This window comes from Rhinolophus sinicus, chromosome 16, assembly GCF_057876585.1.
Source record: "Rhinolophus sinicus isolate RSI-liver-muscle chromosome 16, RSI-T2T, whole genome shotgun sequence".
Taxonomy (NCBI): Eukaryota; Metazoa; Chordata; class Mammalia; order Chiroptera; family Rhinolophidae; genus Rhinolophus; species Rhinolophus sinicus.
The window spans coordinates 178,498,552-178,521,273 of NC_142516.1; the positions used below are offsets into that span (position 1 = coordinate 178,498,552).

At 35.2% G+C, this 22,722-nt stretch overlaps 1 protein-coding gene across 2 annotated transcripts in view; it reads left to right on the forward strand.

Moving 5' to 3' along the window:
• Window positions 1–22,722, forward strand: part of DIAPH3 (diaphanous related formin 3) — a 437,995-nt gene that overhangs the window by 201,634 nt on the left and 213,639 nt on the right. For both annotated transcript variants that reach the window (XM_088792987.1, XM_088792988.1), the window contains 2 exons: window positions 5,386–5,480; window positions 10,176–10,277. In XM_088792987.1, the coding sequence (XP_088649113.1) occupies window positions 5,386–5,480; window positions 10,176–10,277 (197 nt within the window). The remainder of the gene's footprint in view (window positions 1–5,385; window positions 5,481–10,175; window positions 10,278–22,722) is intronic.

The window sequence follows — 22,722 nt, forward strand, 5'->3', positions numbered from 1 at the left end:
TGAGCTTTTAGCAACTATTGGAACAAAACAATTCTTTGTTGAGAGGATAAAGATCCATGCCATCGATTAAGGAGGGAGTTAAGTTAGAGGCAGTGTCTGTAAAAGGCAGTTGACTTTCCTTTTGTGAAAGTTCTGGAACTTCCTTTGTCTCGTATTCACTGTGACAGAGGGCCATCCCTTTCAAGCAGGATTGCTGAGATCTCTGTGGATAGTAGACAGACGTTAATGCTATTGGCCAATACACAGTCCTTTATTTCTGGCCACAAATTGACTGCAAATCCCAGCCTCTTTCAAGTTAAGTGTCAGTCATGATTTGCTTGGACCGATGACAGTGCAAGTGGAGATGAGGTATCTTTTGTGTGGCAGCATTTAATTGCTTGTGCAAGAAGCTGTAGTGTCTTTCCCTTCACCCAGAGTAGCAGCCAGAATGGTGTCCACAAGCCTGGTAGGAGGGGCGTAAGTAAAAGAGTCCTGTCTTTCAGATGTGTGATGGGCATGTAGTCTGAATTCGAAATATATATATTGTTAATATTTTTGTTATTTGCTTAGATGACTGAAGTTTGGGGGACTATTACATGATATGGGTACTTCAGGGAATTGTCCCTCTTAAAGGAATGTTATCTCAATTCAAAGCATTGAGATATGTCAAAAAGTTCTGTGATCTGAGATGATTCTTTTTATTATTATTTTTGGGTCCATTTTACATGTCACGTGTTTAATTAACTTTCTCTTTTTATAATAGTAATAAAATTTTTTTTTCAATTTCAGTTGACATTCAATATTCTACTCCACCATCTTGACCAGAAGTCAAGATGATTATTGTCTTGAAAAATGCCCATGACCTGCATTATAAATTCCTAATCTTGACTCTATAAATAGTCTCATTAGACATCCTGAAGAAATATTGTTTTGAATAAAACTCTTTTTTTTATGGGTCAGTCATAAGTTAGTCTACACACCCATCTCCAAGTTGAGTAATTGACTTGTTAGACAGGGTTCTTTCGCATTATTTCTATGTTATGGGACATGTGCTAAGTAGGATTTCAAATTTAATTGTAATAGTTAATAATTACTGATTACCTTTCTGTGCTAGTTCTGCATTTGGCTCCTTAATCTTTACTATAGCCCACCATGTAGGTAGTAGTTTGACATTATATAGGTAGGGAATCTGGTAGGAGTAGCAGTTAAGTGGTTAAGATCGCTCATTTTGAAAATGGCTGATAGGTATAAGTCATATCCATTCCTGTTTAGAGATTTAAACAAATGCATTCTCATAGAGAAGGATAGTGTTTGTCTTATTTACTTTGTCTAGAGGATATATATCCATTCATTTAATTGCTAAACATGTTTTAAAATATAAGATCAAAAGGCCCAGAATTTATACTGTCATATTATGATGTAATCCATTCTAGGATTATTCTTGCCCTCTCTTATTGCAGCAAGTGTTATGATTTAAGCTTTAAGAAGCTTTAGCAGTCTTATAATCTTTACTGTAATTATAGTTCAAATTCACAGCTGGTTTTTGTCTATGAAATTCAGTCCTTTGAGATACTGAATTCTGAGAGTCTTGTGATTGTGATAAGACTCTCTTGTCACTTAGAAATCTAAGATAATTTCTCTTAAATGAAATATTCTATAGAATTTTGAGGAAAGAGTCTAAAGTTCACTCATTTATTTATCTTTTTATTTAAAGGTGAGTCAGGTTCCCTATATTTTGAATTCATAAAGATTTTGCAAAAACTATGGGCACAGCATAAAACAGAATTCCAACCATTCTAGGGTTAAGAGATGGCTTGGGAGTTGTGCAAGGTTCATAGGCTTTACCAGACTTTTTGGAGTGGGTAATAGAACTGTAAAGGGAGGAACTCAGAAGTCTACAAATTAGCATACACATTTAAATATTTATCAGTTCCCTTGAAGAGAACATGTGTGACTGGTTCCAAAATCTGCACATTTTACACTCGTTCACTGAACTCAAAGCTTCCCACTGGGTTCTATATAATCACATTTTGGAGGATAAGACGCATGTTAGTAAAAAGATTGATTTTAATGCATCTTTTGGAGACTTTAACTGAGTCTTATGTTATTCTCCGTAACTTTTAAGTATTTAAAAAAATTAAGTTCTATACTTTTGTATTATATGTTATGCATTAGGCCATTTTCAACTCTTGTGTAATTTTTTTGCCCTTAGTTATAGCAAATGTTTTCCGCAAAAGAATTTCTTCATAAACTATTAAAAGAAAATTGTTCATTCTTTCTAAATATGTGTTTAATGTGTACGTTAATTTAATTGTGGAATAATACCTGAATGTAGTGGCTAATTATAAACATAGAAGAAAGTAAAGGAATAAAGTATATCTATCTGCAAAGTAAATTTTGGATTTCATACTTTATTCATTCAATGCTTGGTTGAATTTGGGTTTCCCATTTTTGGTGTTATTAAGGAAGGGTGTTGCATATTATGGCCTTTAGGCTAAATCTTGTCCACTGTCTGTTTTATTGGAACTTAGCCAACACATTTATTTACACATTGTTTCTGGCTGCTTTTGTACTACAATAGCAGAGCTGAGTTGTGACCAACTGTATGGCTCACAGAACCTAAAATATTTACTATGTGGATCTTTATAGAGAAAAAGTGTGGGGATTCCTGTTCTAAGTATTAATATATACCTGTTCTGTGTTTGTACCAGTTTTCTCTTCCACCATCAGGGCTTGAGTATTCCTGCTCTATAGCCTCCCCAATTCTTGGTGTTTTACAATGATGTAGTATGGCTTTTTTAAGTTTTTAAATTTATCATGTTTGGGGGTTCTTCAGTCTCCTTGATCTGATGTTTTGTGTCTCTCTGTAATTCTGGAAAATTCTCTGTTTCTTCATATATGCTTCTTTCCTGTTCTTTTTGTGATTTCCTTTTGGAATTCCAAGTAGGTTTTTTAGGTATCCTTTGTAATTTGCTGTGTCTCATAACCTAGTATTTTTCCATCTCTTTATGTGACACTTTGGATAGCTTCTTTGCTTATGTCTTTCATGTCACAAATTTTCTCTTTATCTGATGTCTAATCTATGTGTTGAGTTTATAATTTCAGTAATTTCATGTCTACATATGATTTCTAAAAGCTCTATATTTTTTTCTCATAGTTTCTTGTTTTTTTAATAATGTCTTGTTTTTTCCTGCCCAGTGTTTCAAACTTCTATTTCATTTCTTTAGATGATTATTTTCTCCCAGGATTTCTGCTTTCTTTCCTTTCAGAACTGCTCAGAAATACATTTATGATTAAGTTAAAAATATACATTTTTAGATTTTTTTTAATGTGTCTTTCTAGTTTGCCATCCTGCCCAAAATGTAAAGCTATCATTTCTGTCACTCTGAATTACTGTATTACATCTCAGAGGAATTCTATCTTTTTGATTATTTAACATTGTAACCTTTTCTATTTGTTATTGTTACTGTAGATTAGATTTCTTGAGTGGAATTTATTGTTTCTCAAATGAAATAATCTCAAGGATTCTGATTAATTTTACTTAGCTTTCAATTCAGATTATATTTTAACAATTTGCATTCTCAATTTGTTTTTTTCTGAGGTTTAGCATGTTACCTTTTTGTCATTTTTTTCTTATTCTTTTAATTGAGTTTACATACATTTTGCCCATTTTCCTACTTGAATCTTACAGTATTCTAAATGAAGGAAAACAAATACTCTGAATTTTGAAGCAAGTTTATCCTTCCAGCTTATTTGCTTTTTAATTATTTTAAGTGCTTTGACATTAGTGTTTTTCTTTTATATTGTCAGATATCAATCTTTTCAGGTTTTTCATCGGTTTTTTATGATTAAGAAGTCCTTCTTTAACCATGAAAGAGCTAATTTGCCATGTTAGATTTCTTTTAGTATTCCTTTCTGTTGTTAATGTTTACATTTAATTCTATAGCCATGTGCAACTTGTTTTGTACATGATGTTCAGGTGTAGTTTTATTCCCTCCCCATCAATTATTCATTGATTACTCTTCGAGAGCATCTATGTAGTTATTATATGTTTGTGCTTTCTAGTGTCTACTGTGGAGTAATCCTTTAGTAACTCCATTAATCTCTGTCTGTTACAATATCGTTTAGATCCTTTATTTCACCTTTTTCTTCGGATATTAAGGATTATCCATATCCATAATTTCTAGCACTGCATTTTCAGATTTATGACTGTTTGAGTTCAGAAATGTGTGAATGAAGCTGCTGATAAGAACACAGATAGTGTCTTTATTATTCAGCTATAGATGACACATGGTATCCTCAGGAATCTGGAATACAACCTCACTCTATGAAGGAAGGAGATCATATTTTCTGACTCTTACGAAAAAGTGTCCTTATTTGAAAATACCTACTGACAAAATGACATAGGTTCAGTATATAAAATAAATAAATGGTCTAGTCGTTAGCAGGTTCTGAGTATGTTCGAAAAATGGTATCTGTCACTGGAGAGAAGAAACATAATAATAGTAGAATAAAGGGAGAACAGCAAAAGTATTAAATCTAATGCTGTGAAAATATCCTCATATACTTCGGTAGCTTTTGAGGAGATCATTGTGTTTTAACACTAGATACCGTGTTTCCCCGAAAATAAGACCAGGTCTTATATTCATTTTTGCTCCAAAAGACGCATTAGGGCTTATGTTCAGGGGATATCATCCTGAAAAATCATGCTAGGGCTTATTTTCCTGTTAAGTTTCATTTTCGGGGGAACACTGTATATGAGATATCAAAAAAAAAAAAGTAAATAATATTGGAATTCTCAGAATAACACTTTATGCCATCTAATTCAGTTTGATAGTTTTCCATTAAAGTTTGTTTTCTAATATTGGATATTTAAGCTTTAGTTACATGCAAAGGCTCTTTTTCTGGAATAATGTTTCCAATATTTCTGTACAGTGAAGTATATTATAACTTGTAAAAGTGTTAATGCACTGTTCAGCAGTTTTCGTAAAATATTTATTTCTGAATTATTTAATAGGTCTGGGAGATATTATACAAGCTAATAACACACGTTTAGACAAATATTACATGCACATATTGGAGTTTTGTGGTTCTTTTCTTTACAATGTGATATTTTCATAGTGTACCAAACATATTTCAGTTTATTTTTAATCACATGAAAGTTGGCACCATTGCAATAGAAATCAACATCATAATCAGCATAATAATATAGGACTGTTCTTTAAACAGTAGTTCTAAGCCTGGAGAAGACTATAAAATGTGCTAATGAAACTTCCCCCTCCGTAATTATATTAAATGTTTAAAATCTGTCATTTTTTGAATTATTTTTCATTATATAAATAGAACTGTATCTCAATTCTTTTCTTACTTTAATCATTATGAACTCTTTCCCCTTCCCCCCTTTAGCAATCTTCCTGAGCTCATTTCGGGTACCATACGAAGAAATCAAAATGATGATATTGGAAGTGGATGAAACACAGTTAGCAGAGTCTATGATTCAGGTAAACAAACAGGCAGAGACCTTACATTCCTATATTTCATTGCAGACTTCTCATTAAATAGAAATCTGTAAGTGAAGCAAAATTCTTAAACCAAATCATTCAACTGGAAAATCATTGCTGCATAATGAGTTTTAGCATAACTTCTGCATTGCCAGGAGATAAAACTCTGCATCTTCTCTTAACGGCAAACTAAATATAATGCTATCAAAATGAATACATTTCAATTATTTTAAATGACTTTCTTTTGAACGTCGGATTGTTTAATTTTACTTTTATGTGTTTGTTACAGTTAAGCTGAATAATATGTTAATTTAAATTTAGGTGTATAACCTTTATAGAGTATGTTTTTATCAGGTTTATTTGTCTTATAAAGCTGTATTACTATTAGATATAAAATATTGAGGGAGTTACCTTTACTAACCTTGTAGAGTTACCTTTACTAATGACCCTTCCTTGAGTTACTTGTGCTTCTATGAATACTAGAGACTGCATAATATTCTGAATTCATTCAGAAAGCTGGGAGATTTTTTAAGTGGTTTCTCCTCACAGTATTATTTAAGGAATGCTAGTACGATGCCAAAGTTACTTGCTGAATTCCACATAAGGCATCAATAATACATATCTTGATAGAATTTAAAGTTAGAGAATCAAATAAAAAATTATATAGCAAGAGGATATCTTTCAGTTGCTATCTTTTATTTTTATAATGGAAGGAAAAGAATGTTTTAGCAGTAAAAACAAAACAAGAATTGTTTGTGAGTGTCAACAGGCAATTAAAATTATTCTAGATGTTTTAATTCATCAGTAAATGGTAACCTTAGGAGTTGTTGTTGGTTTTGTTTCTCCTATCATGTCTTCTAATTGTGGTGATAATATAATCGCATTAGTGGTTTGGGCTGAGTCCCTGAGACTCACGAACTACCTTACTAACAACAACTCTTCTTTAAGTCCTTTCCCTGCAGCGGTTTCTTTTTGGTAGAATTTTGTCTATTATTGATTGTGTATGTTCCTTGTTGTTAGTGGATTTCAACCTCCTTATAAATGTTTTTTCTACTTAATACATGTTTGCTTTTTAATCTTGCATTTGTAAAATTTTTACGGAGTAGCCTCTAACCTTATTACACAAATGTTTTGGATGATCACATGGCTTTTGTTGTGTACAGACGGAAGAACAATTAATTCCATTTTAAATTTGTGTCCAAAGAACATTCAGTTCCATGTAACATTAATATATTGGTTTTCTATTACGGCTATAATAATTTACCGCAAATTTCGTGGCTTAAACTATCACGAATGTGTTATCTTGCGTTTCTGTGAAACAGAAGTCTGGTCTGGACCTGACTGTGTTAAGTCCAGGTGTTGGCAGGCTTGTATTTCTTTCCATAGGCTTTAAGGAAGAATTCCTTTCTTTGCCTTTTCCGCCTCCTCAGGGGTCCCCTTCCTTGGCCCATGGACACCTTCCTTTATCTTCCGAGCCAGCGGTGTTGCATCTCTCTGTACCTTTCTGTCATAGACACGTCTCTCTCACTTGATGTCTCCCTCTTCCACTTTTAAGGACCTTTATGATGACATGGGGCACATCCAGATAATCCAGGATAATCTCCCTATTTTAAGATCAGGTGATAGAGACCTTAATCCCCTTGGTCCTGTAACTTAATATTCTCACAGGTTCCGGGGATTCGATGTGGACATCTTGGGGAGGCTGGGTCATTGATTTGCCTCCTCCACTTATGAGAGAAGAAAACCAGTTTTAGGAGATTAAAATCTAAAACTTTAGTTTAGACATATGCAAAGTCTTAATATATTCATTTAAAAACAAGAATGTCATGCTATTTGAAGTCTCATAGACACAGACAATAGTTTAGTGGTTACCAGAGGGTAAGGGGGGTGGGGGGTGGGAGATGAGGGTAAGGGGATCAAATACATGGTGATGGAAGGAGAACTGACTCTGGGTGGTGAACACACAATGGGATTTATAGATGATGTATTACAGAATTGTACACCTGAAATCTATGTAATTTTACTAACAATTGTCACCCCAATAAATTAAAAAAAAAATGTTCCTAGTTGTAAAGTGAAGAACTGCCTATTTTGAACAGGGCATGGAGAAAGCATTACTTTGTAATAACCATCATTTTGGTAGGTTTTGTTCACTGTCATGATTTCATTGTGGGGTATTTATTTATTCATGTGCGTATATAGCAAGATGTCAGTATTGATATTATTTTTCCACTTCGTTTATTACCCATTTACCTATGTTTGTCCCATCAGTCTTGTATTAATTCATTTAATATATTTTTGTGTGTGGGCGTTAGCAATTTGTGTGCGTGTGTGTGTGTGTGTGTGTGCTAACTATGTGCAGGACACTGTATGATGCTCTATCAGACACAGACTTTACCTTTCTGGAATTCTTTGTGTGGCAAGGGAGATGGCGTTTATGTATATAAAACTATAGAACAAGAGAAATGTAGCTGATTTAAGACTGTTTTAGAACTAGACAACGTGTTAGGGGAGTGCTAGAGGTGTTATGTTTGCAGATAAGGGCTCTAAAAGGTTGAATACAGTGTGGATGCAGAAAAGGGCAGAAGGGTTGTATGAGTAATGGAGTGAGGGGCAATTATTCTGACAGTAATAATACCCTGAGCTGTGAGGGAAAAGCTGGGTGGGTGTGGGCAGCTGTGAAGGGTTTAATTGGTAGGACCCTAGGATTTGTGAAGTATGTGGGGAATACGGTAAAGGGACAGACTAAGGTGGGGCTTGTACTGTACTGTTAACAAATCACAATAGTTTTATTATTCTAGGAAGCAAAAATAGTGAAGTGAAAAATTAATAAATTTCTGATGAGAGATTAAAATTTAGTTATACGGGAGTGTCACAAAAATGTATACAAGTGGACACTTCAGTCAACGTTGCTCAAGCAGTAGTTCACCATAATCGCAAGTGTCTGGAAGAACTGACTCTGGGTGGTGAACGCACAATGTGCTATATAGATGATGTAATACAGAATTGTATACCTGTAACCTATGTAACTTTACTAACCATTGTCACCACAATAACCTTTAAAAAAAAAGTGTCTGGATGCTGATAGCAACCACTTTGAGCACCTCTTGTAATTGCAGAAGTCAAACATGACTTGTGCTCATCTTTTGTTATCGATATATATTAAGTATTACAATTTCAATACAGTTTTCCTTTCTTAACATGTGGATAAATTTCTTTTGGCACCCTCTGTATATTAACTAAAAATATTCAAGGGGACTGGGTGGTCATGTAAAGAATGCTAAAGAATTTAGAGGCCTGATGTAATAAATAATTTAAGTAATCCAGCTGTCAACTGGAATGATTAAAAGAAAATATAAATAACGAGGTCTTTTGGTCTCAGGCAGTTCTACTAAGAGAAATTTCTATATAGATGGGAAAAATCATATACCTTCATTGTTTTTATTCAGTTGGTAGTATTCATAGTCAATACGTTTTTTTAAGAATGATCTTAAATTGCTATGTTTGTTTGTTTTTTGGCCAGTCAACCATGTTTTTGTCCAAAGATACACAGTGAGTCAAAAACTTGTTCTTTGATCTAACTACTTCGATACATGAGTATAACATTCTCTAACATTATTTTTAACTAATAACACCTTTGGGGGATTTTTGTCTCCATGAATATGTATAGCATGATGTAGGCTTAATTTAAATTTGTACTTGAATTTGGGCTTGCACAGAATATACTAATGCTAGAATTTGGGATTGTGAGCACCAACCATTCTTTTTTTCTTAATTTTAATATCAGTACACTAACTTGTTCCAATATTATAGTCAATTATATTTTGATACAGTGTAGATTTTGTTCAAGGGATTGTGTAATCATTTATGTTCTAACAGGGAAGAGTAATTATTTGTGTTCCCTTGGTCTTTCTTCATTGGGAATGTTTCTCTTGTCCAAGTGTGTGGCTTGGGAAGGCTGTGCACGGACCAAGGAGCCAAAACAACCAAACAGCCTATGGTGTGTGAACTGCATATGACGTAGGGAAAGGGTGTTATAGCCACGGGCGCTAACTTACTAAAGGACCTGTGTACATATATGCTTTTATTTGCAAGGTATATCATTCTGTGTTCTCAATGCCCTTTCACATTTTCTTTCACATCAGAAAAATTACTTTGTCTTTGTCTTAGAGATATCTTCATTTTTGTTATTTAAACAGTAATCATATTGGTTAAATCTTGTGAGAACTGTCATTAAGATTCCCTTGATTTCTTTGCTTTCCTTTGCCTTTTAGTAGCAATATGATAATTTCTTTTATCCCTGTGAGTGAAGTGTTAAAATATGTTTGGCTTTGCCTGAAATTTCTGACATTTAATTCCCTAAAGATGAACTGTAATTGATCACATTTATCCAGGTGAGAAAGCTGTTTCTTTGGTATAGATTCAGTTCTTCTTTCTCAATTATATAGCTAATCAAATAAACATTCAGTAGTACTTGATGTGAATATATAATAACTCTGGGTAGAGAAGAAGAAAAATTCTCTGCTTTCAAGATGCAGAGAATATGGCTTCAGGCTTCACAGAAGGGAGGTTACCTAGAAATAAGACTAAAGCTTAACTTCTTTACCGATTTCCTTCCCATGGTTTATTAATAAATTTTCCTGGAATTCAAGGAGCATTTTAGTGAAGATACTGTCTTTTGGTTTTAATTTTCAGAACTTAATAAAGCATCTTCCTGATCAAGAGCAATTAAATTCATTGTCTCAGTTCAAGAGCGACTATAACAACTTATGTGAACCCGAGCAGTTTGCCGTTGTGGTGAGTCCTGGCTGTCAGCGTTAACTGTTTTTGGAGGGGATTTTTATTCTTTGCAAAACAGAGGAAAGCAAATGTCGAGCCTTTTCACATCAGTATTACTCACAAACCTTTAATGTCCATCTTTTTTTTTTCTTGACCTAAGGATATTTATGGAAAATGATCTTGATTTAAAATATATATTGAAACTCAAATCTTAAGTGAAGTCCGAAGAGTTTTTTAAAAACTATAAACATGATTTTTTTAAAGTTTTCTGTTTAATGTCAAAATGTAAAATGAAAACTGCACTCCTTATGACTCGAGAGTATATTTATGATTTATTCTAGAGCTATGTATTTCTGACATATTGCAAAAGTAGCTTCAATTTTTCGTTCTAATGACTCACTTCAGTTCGTCTCCTATTTTAGATCTGAAATTAGAAATACAGTCTTTTATTAGCAATGAGGGTTAAAAAAGAATACATATTTTAAAAAATATTAGAGACACCTTGATCACCATCTTGTTTCAGCGTTTTATTTTATAAAAGATAGTGTCTGAAGAGGTGAGAAGACTTTCGAGTGTAATATATTAACTGTGTTGTTAGTAGATCTCAACCTCCTTAAAAATGTTTTTTCTACATAATACATGTTTACTTTTTAAGTAATGCCTTTGTTAAATATTTACAGATAGCTTCTATTTTTTTTACACGAATATTTTAGATTATCACATGGCTTATGTTGTGTGTAGAGATGGAAGAACAATTATTTCCATTTTAAATTTATGTCCAAAGAACATTCAGTTCCATATAACGTATTAATATATTAGTTTTCTATTGCGACTATAATAATTTATCAAGTTTTATTTGTCCTGCTCTTTTTCCCTGCCTTTAAATTATCATTTTGAGGTTGGTTGCACTCTGTTATCATGACGATACTTTAAACTAGTGTTTTCTTTTATACATACAAGCACACACATATCTATGTATTTTATATATATAAAGATTTTTTCTTCTTCAGCAATTTCTTTATACATGTAAAGATTATTTTTTCTTTATATATATATATATTTGTATATAGATGTGTGTATATATCTATATATATATATGATTTATTTTTTTCTTTCTTCTTCAGTTATCTTATTACCAACCTCCAGGGAAGTGATGGAATTGCATTTCATGCATTTCATATAATTTTGAAAATTTGGGTTGAAGGACTGTGTCTCCATACCATATGTGTATGTTCAGGCATTTGCTCTTAAACACCTTCTGTCTCTTCACAAACCCATCTACTCAGCCCTCCCTGCAGGGCCTCCCCATCTCCTATCCCCAGAGTTCACTAAACTCAATAGAAAACACAAGGAAAAAAATCAGGGTTTTTCCTATTCACAGTCTTATATTCTTATTATAAAACTTTTTAACTTACTGTATTTACAAAAGTTTTTTTTCACTTTTTTTATCCGATTCTTCAGGGTGCTCTTTTTTCCTCTTTTTCTTTTTCTTCCCCCCTGTATGCCATGTTTGCTTTATGTTCTATTACCTGATCACTTTGTCTCTCTCTTGATCCCTATATAACATTATACTTGCCATGTCTTCCACGTGAGAATAAATGAATGAGGGAGAATTTGCATTAAATTTGTTAATTGCAGACTACTTAGAATTTTGATTTTTGGCTATCTTTTTTGACTCTTGAATGAAAATCATAAAATGTAAAATTATAGTTCTGAAATGTTTTCCATGTACATTAAATCTGAAACATATACAAGCTTATATGAAAATGTCTACTTAAATAACTTTTTATGTTGCATAGCATCACAAAAAAAATTTAAAACTATTCCTGTATTCTAGTGATTGTCAAAGAAGAATGAATTCAAACTAGCAAATATTTTATGTTTATTTAAAATCGCCAGGTTTATTATAGAATTGTATACTTGAAACCTATATAATTTTATTAACTAATGTTACCCCAATAAATTTAATAATATTAAAAAAAAACAAATAATAGAATAGCCAGGTTATGCAATTTTTGAAAAACTAGAGTTCAAATTAAAGCGCTATGATTTACAAGCCATATACTCATAGAGGTTAGAACATTAAAATAATATATTCCCAAAGTCTAGTGCCAGATGCTATATTCTGGATTTTAAGACAGAGATGGACCACTTCCCTTTCAGGACCTGTCACCTCAAACTTGACCTGAATCTACACATTCCATGCAGGTCATACCTGATTGCAAATGGGATTTAATGTGGAAATAGCAATGCTGCTGAAAAACACCTGTTGTGGACAATATGAACAGTGCCTTATCATCTGTTGCTTATGAATATTCTTGAACACCGTATTTTAAGTTTTGATTTGAGTAGTAGTAATATTTTAAAATAGAGTTGTTTTGGTGGAAAGGGAGAGATTTGAGGGAAAAGTTGAAAAATGTGTTGTGTGTTTTTTTGGTCAAATGATCAAATAGTAATGTTCTTCATCTTTGCCTTTTTCTTTGAACTTTTCACCATTCCCAATCTGGCTCCTTCTACTTTGCAACCTCCACTCCCTGCAAAAAGAGGGGGGAGACCTGCTTAAAGCTCCAAACAATACTTGAGAATTAGCCAAAAAAAGAATGATGGACAAAAAGTGTGGGAGAGTATGAATGCCTGAAGTTTTTTCTTCTTTCTAGATTAAAAATTCAGTATTAAATTTGCTAATTCATTAAAGAGTGATATGTTTTCACTTTATCAATGTTGTGTAAAGAATACAATAATTTGGTCAGTTTAGGAAACTGATCATAATTACGTATATTCCTGTATAGATTCTCATAATACTAAGTTTCAGGTTTAAAGTAACAAACTTACGAAATTAGGTTTCTATGGAAGATGGGCTATTAACTTTGAGGTAAGTTAAACTGCAGGTTCCTGTAAGACTTGTAGAAAAAACATTTGCTTATTGAATAAACCTAGACTTAAAGTACTAATCATTGCAACCTGAAAAGTCGTCAGAGTCATAAAGAGTCATCAAGTGTTGAGCTAGCCTTTGCATTCCCAAATATAGCCAAAGCTTGCCTTTTCATTCATTTTCACTGTAGACTTGAGAACAGCTGTTTCATTTTCAGGTTCTATAGACAGATATTGTGATTTCTAGCATTGTTTTCATTTTAACAAAAATCATTTGAAACTCCACAGTTAGGTTACTTGCCAGTCAGTTTTACTTTTTCTTCTATTAAATTATGTAAATTTATTAATTTGATTTTTGTGAATTACAGATTTCTCATAGAGGTGTGTTGTATTTAAACATCCACCCAAATTTGATACAATAATCGATAAAGTCACTACAGCTGTTTGCATTTTATAATCAGCTTTACTTCCACACAAGAATTATGTAAAACAATAAACAAAAAGCAGCCCTACCAGGACATCTGCATTTACTTACATTATTTCATCTTTGATAGAAAGGCAGTATGCACAAGTAACACATCCAAAATGCTAGTAACCAGAGTCAATTAAAGACCAATGAGAATATACATATATATGATACAACCCGTAAATTAGAAATACGTTTTACTTTTGTCATGTAGCTTTCCAAGGCTGTATGTCCTATAGTGTGTTGTACACCTATGTAGTATTCAGAAATATTATGTCAATGTCAGTATCCATTACATGAATTGTCCTTGAAGCTTTCTTTCAACCACTAAAACATTTGATGTGACTATATTCTCTCTAGTTTTTCAGTAATATAGAGTTTCATATCCACTTGTATTTATTTCTCCCTTGAAATTGGAAGCAAAATTCTTTAATGCTGATACTACCGCTCTTCCTAAGAGAACAGTCTGAATGCTTGAGGACTAGACATGGGTATTCCTGTGGTGCTAAGGGCTTAGTCGCTCATCTGTTTTTTCCTAGTAATTCAGAATTTTAAGGTACCTTCCTGAAAGAATTCTCCTCGCTGCCCTTTTGACTTGGACATTGGCTAGTTTGAGCAGGACAATTCTCAGGTGTTCTAAGTGCTGGCCCTGTGCCTGACTTGTTGTCAAATGGCGGTGGTGACCTGGTGCTTGGCGGCTGGTACCTGTTAGAATTGATGTCCAGTGCTGAATGCAGGGTGTAATTGTTCAGTATTGCTGACTTATTTATGTAGCTGATTACAGTATATTTATATGTCCTATGTTTTCTGGGAGATTTTAGCATATGGAAAATAACCCTTCAAAAACTCTGAACAGACTGTCACTTAATGCTGAGAGACTAAGGGGTGTGGTCAAATGATATTTTAGAGGAATATTCTGGGAGGTGGTCCATCCCTGTAACTTTTTGTGTGCCTTGAAAGAGACAGTTTACATGCTGATTTCATTTGTTGGATTAGGTTCTGGGTAGAGGACACTGGGTACTGACTGATGCGCTTAATTTGAAAGATTCTTTTCCCTGGATAGCCCGGGACAAAACTTTTTTTGTTGAGAAATTGGTTTATATTTGGCATGCCCTAGCCTCATGCTTTATTCACTTTATTTATTAGAAACTCATTAGATCCGTTGTCTGTCTCTTTTCTTAGATTCTTTCCTTCCCTCTTCAGACCCGACACCTCATTCATCTCTCCAAAATACTGCCTACTTATCGAAGGTTTGTTCCCATTGAGTGGAACCTGACTTTAGTTGTCTGACAGCGTTAAAAAAAAAAATACATTTGCTGTGTTTCTTTGATCAGTAACCATTAGGTAAAATCACTGTGCTCACCATGCATGGTTTAACTGTGTGAGAAATAAGATATGTAAATATTCAGTGGGATCAGAAGATTAGCTGAAGTTTGGAAAGACGCCTAAAAATTTGCATTTGAAGCTGGGTGCACTATTCCTTCTTTGATGAAAAATTCTAGATTTTTGAGTATTTGTGTCTGTATTATTTAATTCTGTTAAGCTGCCTATTCTTTAAAGGACTCAAAACATTTATAGGAAGGTCGAATTGAACAGTTGTCCTGTATGTGCTGTATTTTGATCTGCCACCATTTGGTGTCACTGTAGGGCAGGGCTTTTCAACTTTGTGCAGTAGGGGCCTCTTTTTTTGTTGTTGTTTTTAATCAAAAAATGTAGGAAGTTCATGCATATTTCCCTGCATTAAAAATGCCTCATTTTAAAATACACCCTAATATTCTTGCTGTAAAACATTCAAGTAACATATAAAAATATTGACTACAGTGTGGAAGTACCTTGTCACCCACCATTCACTGTGTTCCATACAAATGATCATTTGTAACGTTTTGTTGGACTTCCAGTCCTATTTCTTTGTATTTAAAAATGTATGCATATTCATAAGCACACCTAAAAATACATTGTTCTGTAACTTTTTCCGCCATAAAATATATTGTGGAGATTTTTATTTTCATGATGTGCTGGTTTTAAATTCTTATGTGGTATTTCATGGTACATACTGTGATTTTTCTTTGAACTATTCCCTTAATGAATGAAAGATGGTTCGTTCTTGTTTTCCCCAGGGTTTTAAAAAATAATTCTGCATACATCTTTGTAGTGTATTTGATGGCTGTGTATCCTAGAGATCAATGAGAATGGAGTCTAGGTTTAAATCCTAGCTTGACCTTACTAGCTCTGGGATCTTGGGTAGTTACTCATTTTTCTGTACCTTAACTTCCTGACTTATGAAATGGGACTACATTCATTTCCTGTTGCTGATATAACAAATTACCACATAACTGGCGGCTTCGAACAGCACAAGTGTATTATTTTATAATTCTGGAGATCCGAAGCCTAGAGTGGGTCTTCAGCGCTGCAATCCTTCTCAAGGCTCTGGGGTGGGGGCGGGGTTATTTCCTTGCTTTTTCCAGCTTTCAGTAGCTGCTCACCTTCCTTGGCTCATGGTCCGGTGTCACCCTGACTTCTGCTTTTGTCATCACATCTCCTCTCACTCCCTCCCAACTTGTTATATGGATCCTGGAATTACATTGGGCCTCCTTGGATAATCTTCCCTATCTCAAGACCCTTCATTTAATCACAGCCGCAAAGTCCCTTTTGCCATTTCCGGTACCATATTCACAAGTTGGGGGGATTAGCATGTGGCCATAGTTGGTGGGTCATTGAGTAGGAAATCCTGAGTAGGAAATCAACTGGTATGATGAATATGTGGAAATCATCTTGTACTCATGAACCCTTTATAAAGGTCAGCTTTTGGTATTTGTATTATTTCTTTAGGGAAGAGTCCCAGAATTTGACTTGATAGGTAAAAGGTATTTTTAATCTCGATAGTTATTGCCAAAAAACCCTCCTAGGAGGCGGTGTCATTTATGCTTTTATGAACAACATATGTGAGAATTCTTTTTCTTGCACCATCACCAATACTTAATATTGTCTTCCTTTTTTCACTTGGTGACTTTTTTTTTTTAACTTTATATTTCCTGGTCATTAACTAAGATTGAAGCAGTTATTATTGGTTATTCATATTTCTTCTTAGAATTGCCTATTAATCATTCATTTTCGTATTCTTTTTTTCCTTATAATTTATGGGGGCTGCTTATATAACCTGTATGTTACTCTTATGTGAATATTTGTAATTTTTCTTATTGCCTCTCTCTTGTCTTTCTGCCTTTATCTATGATGTGTGCTGTAACTTGCATTTTTAAAGTTTAGTTTTAGAAATGAAGTGAGATAAAGGCCCGGGTTGCTGACTTATTGAGAGGAGTGTGTTCTGTGTATAGGGAAAGCTCGGTCCTTTGTACATTGTAGGAGCATGTTATATAGGTAGCAGTTGATGAAGTCTTTAGTTTAATTGTGTGGAATGTCTTGTAAAGATGTAAAATGAAGCGTGAAATGTAACTGACGTTCTTTCACTGGCTTCCTAAAATCCTTTAGTTGCTCCCCATAACTTTTACATGGATGTCCAAAATCCTTAGACTAGCATTAGGCCTTAAAAAAACACAACAAAACTTCACTGAGACATAACTGACATCCAATAACATGCACGTATTTAAAATTTCTAGAATTTGGTTAATTTTGACATGAATACATCCATGAAGCCATCACCATAATCAAGATAATGAACATACCTATCACCCCCAAATGTTTCCTCAGGTCTCTTTGTAATCCCCTCCTTCCCTGCCAGCCACCCAGCACTCGGTCCCTAATGAAGCAATTCCTGCCATCACCTCCCACCTTGTCTTACTTTTGTCCCTGTGCTGCATCTTTCCTCCAGTGCTCGCAGGGCACCACCCTGAGGCCTGTCAGTGTGCTTTCGTTCCCCTTTGAGGAAGCCTTCTTTGGAAGGCTTTCCCTAACTCTTCTGTTATTCTCTACAAAATTCAGTATTCTTCGTCCTTGTCACCGTAATGCCCTGTGCATACCTCTAAATAGCCTTCTCACCCTGGAATATCAGTGTTATTTTACACAACACAGCCTTCATTCATGCTCAGAACTTTTTGACAGGCTGGAATATATTGTGCTCATCTTTACATTTCCAACACACGGCACATCTCGCACGTGGTGGCCACATGATGACGGCGACATGAGAATATGAAATAAGGAAGAGATGAACGGAAAGGAGGGAAAATATATAGCAAGAACAATAAAATAAAATCAAAGTTTAAAATAATTTTTTTAGGGTTTTTTTTTTTTTTTAGAGCACTTTAAGGTTCACGGCAAAATTGGGAAGGTACAGAGATTTTTCCATATGCACTTCCCCCATGCATAGGCTCTCCCATTAATAGCATGCCCCATCAGGGTGGCACATTTATTACAATTGATGAAAACTACATTGACATGTTGTAATCACCCAAAGTCCATAGTTTGCGTTAGGGTTCAGTCTCAGTTTGTACATTCTATGCCTTTGGACAAATGTAAATTGAGGTGTATCCATCATTATGGTATGATACAGAATATCTTCATTGCCCCCAAACAAATGTATTTTAAAATCACCTTTTAAAGTAAAAATGTTGATTAGTTTTGAGATAATTATTTTAATTTTTGTTAAAATGATACTGTGGATAATGACTTTTTGGTGTGTGAGAACATTGCTTTCCCAGACTAAATGTCTTCAAGTCTTTCTTTCATTCCTTAGGTGTGTTGATTATTTCAAGTGCATTTGTAAGTGTCCGATATCAAATCAATGATTTCTCACAGAGTTATCATTTTAAAACTTAACAAAGCATATGGAGTTAGTATGATGTAATTTTCTTCTTCAGAGTCCCTTTGGCTTCTCATAATCACTATTTCTTTTTCTCTTTAATAATTCGTCTTCGATCTTGTCTGTCAGTGCCATGAATCTTGCCAATCTCTCATGGAAAATAGGAGTTCTCTTTGCCTTCTGTTTTCTTCTGCTTGTTGGGACCTGTCCAGTTGTCCAAGGTCCCTCAAATTTCATGATTTTTTTCGACAGCACTTTGGCAGTCTCGTCTGTAAATCTTTCAGGATCCAGGAGGACATTTGTTTAGAATAATAAACTATTATAACTATATTCATAGCTATTTAAATCTTAGAGGTCTGCTTCTCTTACGATCATGAGCATTCAGCTGTTGTTCAGCTATTCTTGTCACACTGCTTTGCAACCTTCCCGACACACTCGTACCAGGATCCAGGATTTAATATAGGCTCACCAGCACAGATGGTTTTTTTCTTTCCCCTAGTTCAGGGCTTATTAATTTAGCTTGCTTTCAATTGTGATTGATCTGTAGCCTGAAATTCTTCAGAAATTTATTACTTGTATAATGTCTCTTATGACCTGATTTCTGCTTTCCGTCTCCTCCCGTGTTCGTTGAAATAGTCACAATGCCATTTGAATCTTTAGTTAAACTTACTGAAATTTTGTTGGTTTAAATCAGTTGTCAGCTGAAAGGTATCTTTATCTAGCCCATCCTATTATTTTCTCTGAAGATCCTTTGCCTTACAGATCTCTTCTTAGTTCTTCCTACACATGATACAGTGGACGTACACACTGACAAAACTTTTAAAGGCTATTTGCATCTTTTCTTTACCTGTTTGACAAGTAGCATAAAATGATGTATAATAAATTTATTGATTTAACCAACTATCCTGAAATTCACAGAAAATTAGAGACCTTTTTATTGTTGTTGAATTTAATGCGGCTTCACTGCTGCTAAAGTGAGTATATTTAAGAACTGTTCTGATGTTGACCTGAGCTCTCATTAAATGATTCCGATGAAATGGCTCCAGGTCACAGCTTTTCCATTAGCGTAGGCCTCGCCTTTTGATGGGCTTGGGTTGCCAGATACTTTATGGCTGCGCTGAGACCTTGAGTTATATTGGTAACTACACTATGGTCGGATATCTTTTATTTGAATACCTGTCTCCTTGGTTCAGCAATGATTCATTTATTTGTTTGACAAATATTTATTGAACACCTACTGTGTGCTGGGCATTGCTCTAGTTCTGAGTTCATTGCAGTGAACATGCCTGTTAATTCTTGTTGGTCTTATATTTTAGTTGAGGAAAGTAACAATATACACATAATCAAATGTAATGTAGTAATGTAACATCAAGTAATAATACATCCTCCTCAGGATATGGTGGCGTGAGGGCGGTGTTACGTGTGTGATTAACACGGTGTTGCATGTGCGATTAACGCATGTTACGTGTGCAATTGACACGGCGTTACATGTGTGATTAACATGGCTGGGAAGGCCTCTCTGAAGAGGTAATATTTGAGCAGAAGCCTGGGTGACTTCAGCTAGCTTTGTGTCTCTCTTGGAGAAGCATGTTGTAGACACAGGAGACCACAATTCCCTAGGCTCTGAGGGACAGGTGAGTGTGCACCGTTGAGGCCAGTGGCCAAGGCAAAGTGAGTGAGGGGGAAATGACACTAGAGAGGCCACCAGGGCCATGGCATGTGGACTGGGACTTTACCCTGAGGAAGCCATTGGAGGAGCATTTTAAACAGTGAAATGATCAGATCATTGCTTTAGGAGTATTATTCTGGCAGCTGTGTGAGGAACAGATTGTGGGGTGGACCATAAATTGAAGCCAATGGCCAGTTAACACGCTGTTACAATGATCTAATAATTAAGGTGAGAAATAGTGCTAGCTTGACAGGCTCGATGGCATTGCCCCTGGTGAGAAGTGGTCAGAATAACTCCGAAGGTAGGGGAGACAAGGTTTCTGATAGATTGGATTTGGGGGTATGAGAGGACTCACGGATGATCCCAGTTTCTCGGCCACTTACAGGGATGAGGAAAAGATGCAGGAGGAGCAGACTGTGGCAGAGAAGATCACTTTAAGTGTCCGTAGACATCCAAGGAGACAGGATGTATGCAGTTGGGATGTAATCTGGGAGTTCGGGGCTGGACGTGTACATTTGGGAGCCAGTCACACACAGGTGCCGTTTACAGCTGTGGGACTAGAGGAGTCACAAACGGACTGAGTTAGAAATGGAACACAGGAGGCAGTGGGGCAAAGTGGAGTACGCAAACCTCACTGCTTTTCTCAGTCTTCTCTGCAGAGGGACTCAGCAGCAGCAAAGTTTTGTTTGTTTTTGCTACAGGTTACCCACCTCTCTGAGGAAAATTGCAATCCATCGTCTAGGGAATTGTCCAAAGTGATTTTATAATATGACACTATTGCAGTTTGTTTAAAAAACTAAGCATGAGCTGGGGTGAAAGGGCTATTTGGCATTTGTAAGATATAATTCATCAGGGACCTTTTGAAGGAAGCTTGTGGTCATGTGACTATGTTTCTGTGGAAAGATAGAAAAAAACTACTTTTGCCTCCAAACCTTGCCCTGATAAAAAAACACAACTGAATAATCTTTAATACATCATCATAATAAGTATATAGTGCCTATATTATGAACTAAGATAAAGTTAGAATGCCAAAAATGTGCAGGCATAGTCCTTGATAAAATAACTCCCGTTTAATCAAGAGATTGAGTTCATTTAGTTCAAATCTACATCAAAATCGTAATATGAAATCCTGCCATTAAGGGGAAAAAATCACTCACACTCTAGCAATTGTGTTCTTTGTAGAGTGGGAGGATAAATGGATTTGAACTCTGAGTGAATTCTCTTAGGAGTTTTTGTTATCCTTGTTCCTTTGAAATTAGTAGAATGTCAGCTATATTAAATAACTCTGCAATTCTTTAATTTATTGGAACTAATAAAAACACAGCATGATCAGAATAATATGCTATTTCATTGACTTACTAACTGTGGTATGTCTGAGAAAGTTGGAATGTGCAACTGGGATTATCTCAGTCTTCCCCACTTTTTTCACTCTGTGGCAAACGGTATGAAATTTTGCTTGAGTTTTATGTAATGTGCATGGAAAATGTGTGAAAGAACTTCATAATATTGAGAAATGACACCCATCTCATTTAATTTTCAACACAGTTCTAAATGCAACAGCCAGTGACTTAAGTCAGCTCATGTTTGTCCCTGCCTATAACCCTACCTGCCTGCCCACCTCTGAAGAGAATCCTAAATCCTTTCAGTGGCTGCAGTGCTCTGCAGACTCTGCGCCTGCCTCGCTGTTTCTTGCCTCACCTCCTCCCGCTCCTCCCTGGCTAGTTCCGCTTTAACCACGCGGCCTCCTTGCTGTTCCTCACACATGCCAATCACAGTGTTGGGGGTTTTCCATTTGCTGCTGACTCTCCCTGGACTTTACATCCTTCTGAGGTTCAAATGGCTTGCTCCCTCACATCCTCCTGGCTTTCTTCATATGTCAACTTCCGGACGTCTTCGTCTTCTCTGAGTCCTCTATTTGAAATTGCATGCCCAGCTGGCCTTAGCACTTTTCGTCCTCTTCCCTGCTTTTTCTCCCAAGTACTCATTGTCATCTCTCTCATTTACTGTAGTGTGTCCCGTCTCCTGACCTCTCCATGAATCTGTCATAAGAATGTTCATGATGGCAGGACATTCTCTTGGGTATGTGCTGGTGAATTCCTGACATCTTGAGCAATGCCTGGCTTGTAATAAGTGTTCGATACATAAATATCCGATGAATGAATAAATAACTTTCCCTGGGGCACTTTACAATTTATTCCGCATACTGAAAAACTGAAACCATTCAGCTCTTGGCTTACTGAGGCTTGCCATGCAGCACCTTCCTGGTATTAAAACATGAATCTGGGTTAAAACAACTTCTTCGGTATTCCGATTTCTTCAAACAGCCTTCGTGGCATTTCTAGTTTAGACAGACCTAAGTTTGAATTCTTAATTTACCGTATACTAGCTATGAAACTCTGGGACAAGTCTCTTAACACCCCTCAGTTTCATTTTCTTTATTTATAAAATGTATGTGAATTTAGAACCAATCTTATTAGCTCGTGGTGAAATTTAAAGGAGAGCATGTATGTGTGCAGTCAGGAGTGACTAATACGTGCCCAATTATGTTCGCTGCTATCACCACCATCATCATATTTCCATTTTGAATGTCTTTTCTTCTCATCTGTTACAATCCAGTTTAGGACTTACTTTAAGAGCCATTTCCTACTTTACATTTAGAATTTTCTTTCACTGTTCTGTGATCTAGCATGTTTTCTGTGTGTGC